An 11,609-nucleotide genomic window follows, 5' to 3' on the forward strand; every position below is an offset into this window, starting at 1 on the left:
CGTAGATTAATTTGCTTTTCTCTAGATGCAATCGGATACTATCTGCTATAATAGATTCAAAAATTTCCCCACTACTGACGTCAAACTGATCGGCCGGTAATTTGACGCTGATGCTCTGTCTCCCTTTTTGAATATGGGTACTACATTTGCCTGTTTCCACAAGTCTGGCACAACTCCAGTGTCTAATGATTTTGTAAATAAGTTTACGAGGGGTCCGCTAATCTGTTCCCTACACTCTTTCAAGACTCGAGGGAAAATTTCATCCAGCCCTGGGGATTTTGTTTTCTTTAGTTTATTTATCTTCTTGAGAACATCCTCTTTTCTGATAGTGATATTCTTTAATTTCTCTTCTTCCTTTCCCTTAAATATCAGTTCCACCCCTTGAATACAACCAATTAACCCCTTGAGTACAACCAATTAACCCCTTGAGTACAACCACTTAACCCCTTGAGCACAACCAATTAACCCCTTGGGTGCAACCACTTAACCCCTTGAGTACAACCACATAACCCCTTGGGTACAACCACTTAACCCCTTAAGTACAACCACTTAACCCCTTGGGTACAACCACTTAACCCCTTGAAAACAACCACTTAACCCCTTGAGAACAACCACTTCACCCCTGAGTACAGCCAAATGGTTAAACCACCGAATTCAGGGGATTTTATTTCAGGTCATGTCAGGACAGATACGGTCAGGTTAGGTTAGGTTACATGATATACGTTTATTTAGTTCCTTAACAAGTTAATATACACTAAGTGTATCTTCCTCCCAGTCACTAATTGGCATAATGTCTCGCAAGCCACACAGTCACTCACCCACTAACAGGACCAGTCCAGGTATGCCAGTTCCCACCACACAGTCAGTCACCCACTAACAGGACCAGTCCAGGTATGCCAGTTCCCACCACACAGTCAGTCACCCACTAACAGGACCAGTCCAGGTATGCCAGTTCCCACCACACAGTCACTCACCCACTAACAGGACCAGTCCAGGTATGCCAGTCCCCACCACACAGTCAGTCACCCACTAACAAGACCAGTCCAGGTATGCCAGTCCCCACCACACAGTCAGTCACCCACTAACAGGACCAGTCCAGGTATGCCAGTTCCCACCATACAGTCAGTCACCCAACTAACAGGACCAGTCCAGGTATGCCAGTTCCCCCACACAGTCAGTCACCCACTAACAGGACCAGTCCAGGTATGCCCAGTTCCACCATACAGTCAGTCACCCACTAACAGGACCAGTCCAGGTATGCCAGTCCCCTCAGTCACCCACTAACAGGACCAGTCCAGGTATGCCAGTCCCCACCACACAGTCACACCACTAACAGGACCAGTCCAGGTATGCCAGTCGTCACCACACAGTCAGTCACCACTAACAGGACCAGTCCAGGTATGCCAGTTCCCACCACACAGTCAGTCACCCACTAACAGGACCAGTCCAGGTATGCCAGTCCCCACCACACAGTCAGTCACCCACTAACAGGACCAGTCCAGGTATGCCAGTTGCCCACCACACAGTCAGTCACCCACTAACAGGACCAGTCCAGGTATGCCAGTTCCCACCACACAGTCAGTCACCCACTAACAGGTACCAGTCCAGGTATGCCAGTCCCCACCCACAGTCAGTCACCCACTAACCGGACCAGTCCAGGTATGCCAGTCCCCACCACACAGTCAGCCACCCACTAACAGGACCAGTCCAGGTATGCCAGTCCCACCACACAGTCAGTCACCCACTAACAGGACCAGTCCAGAATACCAGTTGCCCCCACACAGTCAGTCACCCACCTAACAGGACCAGTCATGCCAGTTCCACCCACAGTCAGTCACCCACTAACAGGACCAGTCCAGGTATGCCAGTCCCCACCACACAGTCAGTCACCCACTAACAGGACCAGTCCAGGTATGCCAGTTCCCACCACACAGTCAGTCACCCACTAACAGGACCAGTCCAGGTATGCCAGTTCCCACCACACAGTCAGTCACCCACTAACAGGACCAGTCCAGGTATGCCAGTCCCCACCACACAGTCAGTCACCCACTAACAGGACCAGTCCAGGTATGCCAGTTCCCACCACACAGTCAGTCACCCACTAACAGGACCAGTCCAGGTATGCCAGTTGCCCCCACACACTAACCTCCTTCGTCAATATTAAGAGAGCCAGACTCGAAATAAATTAAGACTGCTATCATCACCTGTTCCTGTCTACTCCTTTATTCACTTCCTCACTTCACAACCTTCTAATTACGATTAATTATATCACCTGAACACTAATTGGACTTTCATAATAGATGAGTCTCACTGACTGTATTAATGAAGGGAGTTAAACCAGGTGATTAGGGATTCTCATCTGCCTTAACTACACCACCGACATTTATTAATGGCTAAAGTCACGGGTGAGTAATATTTTATGGCTCCGTCTACAGTTGTCTTGCTGTCTCACCTGTTGACATTTACAGAGTACATTAATTGATAAAAGTAACTCTGAGAATAATTACTGCTGCCTCAGGAGCCACGTGCGGCTCTGTGGTCTGGATGTGGTTATTATTATTAATATTATTATTATTATTATTATTATTATTAATATTAATATTAGTTAAAGTAGTAGTAGACTGGATGAGATATCGGCTGTCCTTCACTCTCCTTAGGTCGGCTTTGCTCTGCCTCAGGGGAACGAGAGCATCGGCCCCAAAGCCGACAACAGTTGCAGATATTGACTATGAGGCAACAGTCACTGAATGCTGCATAGATCTGCAACTCAACAAACTCAACACAGCTAGGATAGCTACTTATGTATTAGGATATTTAATATCAAGGTAATAAAATGGCGGCGAAGGTGTGGCTATTATTGTTATTATTATCATTATCAATGTCGTCATCACCATCATCATCATGGTAGTAGTAGTAGGAGTAATAGTTGTATAGTAATAATAGTAGTCCATTACGATGATTTATCCTCCTGCATACTACGTCATCGTACTCAGGGGTACAGTTTATGAAAGCATACTTGTGAGATTAATTATCGTGTTTATTTGGGTAATTCACTCTACTCACGGGGTTGGCATCGTACTCAAGGACTTAAGTAGTCATACTTGAACGTGAAAACTCTAATTTTAGCATCTGTTTAGAATAGCGTTATACGATACAAAACCCTAACCTAACCAAACTTTAACTTAAGTGTTGTTGACATTTGAATCCAGCATTTAAAGGACCTATTAGTACAAAACTAATATTAACGTAAAAGAAATTAATGCCACAAATTGTGTATAAATAAATTATTACATCAAGAGAACAATACTGGAAACCAAACACTCCATAAAAACTAGTGTCATTATGACCACTGAATAAATTCCTTCACTTGACATTTGTAGGGGAAATCAATGTTTAATTCAGGTGGCTGCTGACGGGGGAGGTGGCGGTTGACGGGCCTGGTGGTGTTTGATGGTGGTGGTGGCGGCTGACAGGAGTGGTGGCGGCTGACGGGGACGGTGTTGGCTGACGGGGGTGGTGGTGGCTGACGGGGGTGGTGGTGGCTGACAGGAGTGGTGATGGCTGACGGGGATGGTGTTGGCTGACGGGGATGTACCCCACAAAATACTTTGATAATATTTCTTAAGAATATCAATCTGTGTGAGGCTGAGACACCGGCAACACGACAGGTCCGTTCTCCAAGATAAGGTTACCGTATAGGTGGCATAAGGCGCATGTCCGGCTCTCCCTCACGGTGGTGTAATGAACGCCTCCAGTGTGTGTAAATAGAGTGTGACGCATTGCCTGGGTCTTAGTGGGTGTGCAGCAGTGAAGTGGTGAGCTTCCCACACTCCAGTTGCTGTAGGTGAGTGGTGGTGAATGTAGTAGTACTGGTGGTGGTGAATGTAGTAGTAGTAGTAGTGGAGGTTAATGTAGTAGTAGTGGTGGTGGTGAATGTAGTAGTAGTAGTAGTGGAGGTTAATGTACTAGTAGTAGTGGTGGTGAATGTAGTAGTAGTAGTAGTAGTGGTGGTGAATGTAGTAGTAGTAGTGGTGGTGAATGTAGTAGTAGTAGTAGCAATGGTGGCGAATGTAGTAGTAGTAGTAGTGTATTAGGATATTTAATATTAAGGTAATTAAATGGTGGCGAAGGTGTGGCTATTGGGGGAGGCTGAAGGCCACGTTTATTAAAAAAAAGTAGTAGTAGTGGTGGTGAATGTAGAACTACTGGTAGTTGTGGTGGTGGTAGTAGTGTAATTATAACAAGGCTAAGAGAGCATCCAAATTTATGTACATCATAATTGACTAACAGTGATTTATTATTATTATTATTATTATTATTATTATTATTATTATTATTATTATTATTATTATTATTATTATTATTATTATTATTATTATTATTGTTATTACTGATTTTGTCGCTCCTGTTACCAAGTTCAAGGAGTGACCAGACTGCTACCAAGGAAGATCAGAGTGACCACAGTGTTACCAGATAGGAGAGATGGCTCAGCCCCTGAGGAAAGTACTTGAGGACCCGGACGTGGTGCGTGGACTCCAGGAGAACCCCGGCACCTACAGGTAACGGGGTGGACCAGGGGTGTAAACCAACGTCCCTCGAGATGGAAGGTGAACGCTGTATCCTCTCACCCACTGTGCACCATCCATACTAATCTTATTACCATTATGATCATTATCATCATTGTATTTTTACCATTCTTATGCCATACTACACAGATACTCACAATATTTTTGATCATTGTATTGCTTTTATTCTTATTATGCATAAGTTATCATTGTTATTATCATAGTCATGGTTATTATTTTAACCATTATTACGTCACACTCCACAGGTTTAAGAATGGAGCCTTCTTGGAGGTGTCAGCGGCACACTGGCCTCCCCATATAGTGGTGGAGGAGGCTGTGGGCGGAGGGGGAGAGCTCACTGTGGGCGGACCCATGGCAGATGTCCTCACTACCCTCGCTGACTCCCTTAACTTTACGTAAGTTATACATATTTTACAGCAATTCTTTCTTGTTATGCTCAGTATAACATAGGTCTCTCTCTCTCTCTCTCTCTCTCTCTCTCTCTCTCTCTCTCTCTCTCTCTCTTAATAGAAACATACACAAGATGATAATAATGGTCATCTACTCACAGGTACAAGATTGTAGGCCCAGGAGACGGGGCATGGGGTGCTGAGCTGCCCAATGGTACTTGGTCTGGTATGGTCGGGCAGGTGAGCAGGCAGGTAAGTGCTGGCGGCCGTACTTTCCATCCAACACAGTTAATGGTTTATCGATATATGACCAATGAGATTATTTCCATTCCACAATAACATTGTCTTCCCCTACAGGAGGCGGACATCGCTCTCGGGCCTTTTGGAATCTCAGAAGCCAGGAGAAAAGTTGTTGATTTTACTCGCTCTTTTTACTTCGACGACCGTAGTATACTGGCGAGCAAGGGTCTGCCGGAGGTGGACCCGTGGGGGTTCCTGTACCCCTTCACGCCCCTGGTGTGGGCGGCGCTGGTGGCGGCGCTGCTGGTGGACTGTCTGGCGGTGGTGGTCCTGGGCAGCAGACCCAAGACCTGGACTCACCTGTCATGGGCCTCACAGCTCCTCCTCCTACATTTCCGAATTGTCCTCCATCAGGGTATTTTGTGCCATATTGTAATTAATGTAAAATGTTTTCTTGTTCAATAAGGTCAGGTTATAGCGATATGATCATATTTCTTTCCCAGTAATGCTTTAAATCCTTAGATGTAATTTATATAACATATATTTCTCCATCTTAACATAGCCATACTTTACTTAAATGGAGTTAGGACAGTGTGTTAGCGAAGGACAGATTTTATTCATTGATAGTTTGTATTAACTATATGACCGTCCCTATACAGTCTACAGATGAGCTCCACATTTCAAGAAGATAATTGGTATACGGAAACTGTCGCTCAGTCTTCAGTATCCCAGGAACACATGACACCTTCACTCGTCCCAGTGTCTTGGTCATTGTAGCGCCTCTTATACAGAACTTAAATAGGCTGATATAACTTTCTATTTCATTACAAAAATTTTAGTCATTTTAACATTTTTTGTTTGTGTTTAAATCTTCCTGAGTACTTTAATTCTTGCTTCAAATTACTCTGAAAACGTTAAATTCTATTGAGATAATTTCTGACATAACTGAAAGATTTATATATCTTGTTCTGTTCGCCACTCCCAATACGCCATTTGTAAGTGATTTCGTGTCATTACTGTCGCCTTATATTACAGCTCTACAAGTACCACGGTTACAGGACACACGTATATAAGGTTCCTCACCCACAACACACATCTCTTATATTACGAGTATCTGTTTGAATGTTTCCAGATCTGTCGATGAAGACAAGCAGTGGGCGGGAGAGGCTGGTGGTGGGCGGGTGGATGGTGGTGGCTATGATGTTGATGTGGAGTTACAGTGGTACTCTCATCTCCCTCCTGGCGGTGCGTCACGTGCCTCAGCCTCTACAATCTATCAGAGACGTCGTCCAAGACTCCAGCGTCACCGTCATCATGGAACCTGGAATTATCGACAACGATATCATATCAGTGAGTACCTGCCATGTACCTGATACAGGCTTGACCTGGTACCAGGGTTTGTGTTGTGTATAACAGTTGTAGACAATCTGATCTAGGGATGTGAATGAGGTTAATAAGAAGAAAATATTTTATCAAATACTTGCAGAAAATAAAATCAGGTGACCTGAAGGACCTGAATGACCTGAAGTACGTAGGTCGTATGAAGTACCAGCTGGCCAAGGAGAACCCCCAGTCCATGAACACACTCGTGCGTCACCAGCGTCACGTCATCCTCGGCACCACCCTCTCCACCAACCTCCTCATCGCTAACCTCTTCGCCAAAACAGGTACTTGGATATACACGTTCCAGTTTCACAGAATAACTCTTCTCTCTGTATACTAGAGCACCAGCTTGTCTCTGATCTTGCATAAGCTGATTCAGTGAGCTGTGGTGTTTTGGGAATCTGTTATTCTCTCTCCTCCTCTCAAATACTTATTTTTTTAAAGACCTATTTCCCCTCAAAGGATATAAAGCTCTCCATCTTCTCACAAATGTTTAATCATCAGGTAAAATTAGCTTGGATGCTTAATCTTCAGGCCATCCGAAAATATATAAATTGTTCTTAATGAAGAGTTATGGATGCTGGTTATAACAACACTGGTATTTGCTGGTTGTTGCAGAAAAGTGTGACTTCTACAAGGCTCGTCAGACATTCTTCATCACCCACCACTGCATGATCGGCCAGAGAGGAAACCCCATCGTACCGGCCATCAGCCACAGGTGAGCTCCACCCGACCATTGTTATGAAACTCCTCAACCATCACCTGGTCCTGCCTCTGTGCCACACAACCAAATATGTTGAGTCATACAAGTTTATAGATATACAGACTTTATAAGACTAATAATATTATTTATATCGTGATGTTCTGGACGGCTTCACACACACACACACACACACACACACACACACACACACACACACACACACACACACACACACACACACACACACACACACACATACTCTCTCTACTTTGCTGTCACTCGGAATCGAGTATGACGATCATCCAGCTATGATACAATGATATAAGTTATTAAGGATGTCACCTACTTTGATGAGTTCTGAGGTGAGTAAAGAGGCCGATACGGGACCGGCAGAGTAGTTCACATATGTTGCACATGTGGAGGGCTACATCTAGTGCGGGAGGGGCGGCAGAAGCTCGGTGCTGGTGCTTGTCTGCCTCGGTATGCAGTCTGGCTAACTCGAAAGTATTGACACCTTCTTGCATGTGCTCCTCCAAGCGTTACGGTGTGGAGTAATCGTCTCAAGGCCGAAGTGTGCATACGCATTTGCATAGGTGTTCAGGATTTCCTGTAGGTCGCGTTCAGTATGAGCGACAAGGGTGGGGTCGTCTGCATACTGAAGTTCAGTAATGGAAACTGCTGGCCCCTTGTTCCTGCCTGGAGTCGTCTTATGTTGAAAAGTTCCTTCATCCGGTAATCGATATCCACCCCAGCAGCTAAATTGACACTGGCACGAGTAAGGAAAGCAGCCAAGATATTGGAAAAGAGAGTTGGTGCCAATACACATCCTTGTTTTACCTCCGTTTGGGTGGGGAAGAACTCAGACTGGGTACCATTGTGCAGGACACTGCCATTCATGTTATCGCGGAGTTGCCTCATAATGGCGATGAATTTTGGTGGGCAGCCAAAATGGCTGATTGTACGCTAGAGGGCTTCCCTGTTGACCGAGTCAAAGGCCATGGTTAGGTCGATGAAAGCCATGTACAGGTCACGACGCTGTTGTCTTCGTTTTTCCTGTATCTGGTAGGCAGCAAAGATCATGTCAGTGGTGCCACGTGATGGTTTAAAGCCACATTAAGATTCTGGGTAAAATTTTTCCGCTTCAGGGAGAAGTCTGTTCAGGAGTACTCGGGCGATAATCTTGCCAACTATTAACAGCATCGAGATCCTAATAATAATAATAATAATAATGATAATTAACGGTTTATTGAAAGAGCTTGGCAGCCAGAAGGCTGAAAATATACAGTTACATATCCTGTGGTATTTGCCACGCTGAAGGCGTCCTTAAGAGCTTGTGGGATTTCCTCCTTTTCCATATATTATCCAGGAGGGAGTGAAGACGGCTAGTAAGCAGAGGTCCTCCAGCTTTATACACCTCAGCTGGGATTCCATCAGGCCCTGAAGCTTTGATATTTTTCATCTGTTTGATTGCAGTAGCTTCCTCATCCAGGGATGGAGATAAATGAGATGGGTCAGCTCTGGATGCTGGGGGACCTCTTGGGTAGTCAGGGCATCCACATCGGTGATTTGGTGAGCAGCAAATGGTAGTGCTCTTTCCAGCACTGATGAGAGCCTTCTTCATCTTTGATTAGGAAGTTACCGTCAGACGAGCGGACGGGGGGCTGCGCCATGAGTAGTTGGTCCATAAAATGTTTTAGTGGAATTGAAAAATCACACATCTTGTGCTGATCTGCAAGTTTTTGTGTTTCACGTGATTTATTTTTAAACCAGTCGTTCTTTAGTTTGCGAAGTTCCCGCAGGGCCACAGCTTTCTTCTTGGGGAAGGTATCAGCTTTGGTCCGAGACTGAGGGTTGTTCTGCCAGTCAGTTAAACCAGCACGTTTATCATCAACTAGTACGTTGATTTCCAGGCCATTTTCATCAAACCATTCCTGATGCTTTTGTACACACACACGTCCTCCAACTCGTGTTCAAAACTCTCTCATTTCACAAAATACGTGAAAATATGTATTGACGTAAATATACATTATTATCTTTGAAAACATTTTTGTTCTCCCTTGCTGTCTGTATTTAGCTGTAGTTATAATGTGTACAAGAACATAACTTGTTCATACAAGGTCCAAATAATACTACAACTTATATTATTATGGATAAACAAAAGATTACCCACTCAGCTTATTTCAACTGATGATTAAACACCTTAATGCTACCTCGAGTGATTAGGTTAGGTTAGGTTAGGTTAGGTTAGGTTAGGTTAGGTTAGATTTGGTTCGGTTAAGTATATTAGGTTAGCATTAGGTTATATTAGGTTGGCATTATGATACATTAGACTAGCTTAGCATTAGGTTATGTTATTTAGTATTAGTTCATATCAGGTTAAGTTAAATTATTCGGTTAGCTTAGATTAGGATAGGTTTGGGTTAGAGTGTTGAATCTCAAGATGAAATAAGCTAGGTGGCTAATCTACAGGTGGTAAAACATTAACGTCATTATCTTGAACTAACTTTACCTTTCTAGATGTTTATATAATTAACGTTTGTTTATACCAGGTATCCCTGAACTTTGTCTCATGTAAAACTTAATAATCTTAAAAACATTAATGGTAGAACACGCTGGTTTTATTAAACTTGAGGAACAACTCGTAAGTTTTTTCTTGTATTCTTAGACTTCCACATGTGTACTGTGTTCTCTCTGTGATATTTGTTGAGGTCATTATGTTTAAAATTGGGTCAGCTAACATATAGACACCCTGTATAGTGATTGTTTTCTGTAGGTTACGAGGACTGGTGGAGTCTGGGATGTACGAACACTGGCTGTTTAATAGTATTCCATTCGTGACAAGCTGTCGCCTCTCACCCTCCAAAATCACAGTCAAGGAGGCTCTCACACTCAAGAACCTCTGGGTGAGTACCTACCTTACCCTCACTCACTCACTCACTCATTCATTCATTGAAATATTGTCAAGGAATTGCGCATGTAACCCAGAAATGTCACCAAGGTAAAATTTTCGAGGGTTTGGCCGCAATGGTCGGCCTCCACTCGCACTCCACTCGTTAAAACCCAAACGTCTTTTCCCGTTTATTTTCTTTGCACGACCAAAGTTTTTAAGATGGAGCTGATATTTAGTTTGCTTATTTTTTGCAAGTGTACTTAGTTTTGTCCAAGGACGGACGTGGGCTATGAGATGCCTTGTTAACTCTAGGTCTAGGGGTTGGCCCTTGGGGGCCCACGGTCATTAATAGTAGCGCGTGTGTGTGTTTGTGTGTGTGTGTCTTTGTTTGTTTGTTTGTTTGTCACCCACATTTTAACCTAAAATCTTGAAACTTACTATTGTTACGTACTGAAGGTGTAATTTTTGGGGGGGAGAAGCGGCGCCTGATGGAATTGTTTTGCTTATGTTAACTTTACGTCGTGAGAAGGAAATCCGGCCAGCCCCGGGTACTCCAGCTAGTAGTGATAATAAAGCACTAACACGTGTACTTCCTGCAGGGTACACTGGTGCTACTGGCAGCTGGTCTTCTTCTCGCCTTCGCCTCCTTCTGCCTTGAACTCTTTCTCGCCAACGACGTTTTTGTCGAATTTTCATTAAAAGTGCCTAGTGAGCGAGAGGTCATGAACGGTACCTTGGAAAACAGTAACTGATGAACGGGGCCTCGTGAACGGTGGCTGGTGAACGGCATGCAATGACAATGTAGACATTAAACTGGTACTGAGAGTCACTATTATTATTATTATTATTATTATTATTATTATTATTATTATTATTATTATTATTATTATTATTATTATTATTATTATTATTATTATTATTATTATTATTATTATTATTATTATTATTATTATAATTATTATTATTATTAGTATTATTATTGTGTAGACATTGTCAGTCTTGGTTTTAACAAACAAATACTAATTGTCCCTCATATATTGTATATATGTACATCAATTGACACTAATAAACTAAATTTAACACCTACTTCTTCTTATCAACCTTTTATTGAACTTGTTACGAACCACGCCATCAATTGTCATGATCTACCTACCCAGCACTACGAACCACGCCATCAATTGTCATGATCTACCTACCCAGCACCACGAGCAACGCCATCTAGTGACGAAACCCGAGTATGACTAGTCTTAGTTACCACTCCTGGGTTTCCCTTCTCCATATCCTGGTTGTTGCGTCACCTCCTCCAAGTCTTCCTCATCTGCTCCAGTTCGAGGAGAGTTCAGTTCACTCTGGGAAGTGACCTCAGGATCACCTATCCTGGAAACCTACGGCACAGTGACTACCTACCATCTTCTTCA

General features: G+C 43.5%; 1 protein-coding gene across 1 annotated transcript; it reads left to right on the top strand.

The window, feature by feature from the left end:
* Nucleotides 1–3,769: 3,769 nt before the first annotated feature.
* On the top strand, nucleotides 3,770–11,036 carry LOC121876339 (probable glutamate receptor). The gene is made up of 10 exons (XM_042381409.1): nucleotides 3,770–3,844; nucleotides 4,417–4,559; nucleotides 4,832–4,981; nucleotides 5,137–5,227; nucleotides 5,333–5,630; nucleotides 6,348–6,565; nucleotides 6,702–6,882; nucleotides 7,217–7,316; nucleotides 10,075–10,204; nucleotides 10,791–11,036. The coding sequence occupies exons 2-10, from the start codon at nucleotides 4,483–4,485 to the stop codon at nucleotides 10,941–10,943; spliced, it is 1,398 nt and encodes a 465-aa protein (XP_042237343.1). The 5' UTR covers nucleotides 3,770–3,844; nucleotides 4,417–4,482; the 3' UTR covers nucleotides 10,944–11,036.
* The last annotated feature ends 573 nt before the right edge of the window (nucleotides 11,037–11,609 follow it).

The sequence above is a fragment of the Homarus americanus genome, unplaced genomic scaffold, assembly GCF_018991925.1.
Source record: "Homarus americanus isolate GMGI-L3 unplaced genomic scaffold, GMGI_Hamer_2.0 scaffold34921, whole genome shotgun sequence".
NCBI classification, from domain to species: Eukaryota; Metazoa; Arthropoda; class Malacostraca; order Decapoda; family Nephropidae; genus Homarus; species Homarus americanus.

What these genes read in the sequence shown, in the direction of transcription:
- LOC121876339 (XM_042381409.1), top strand. Translation starts at nt 4,483, where the DNA reads ATGGCTCAGCCCCTGAGGAAAGTACTTGAGGACCCGGACGTGGTGCGT. An exon ending in GCTGACTCCCTTAACTTTAC is followed by an intron (nt 4,982 to 5,136) that starts GTAAGTTATACA and finishes ATCTACTCACAG; the next exon opens with GTACAAGATTGTAGGCCCAG. An exon ending in CCGAATTGTCCTCCATCAGG is followed by an intron (nt 5,631 to 6,347) that starts GTATTTTGTGCC and finishes GAATGTTTCCAG; the next exon opens with ATCTGTCGATGAAGACAAGC.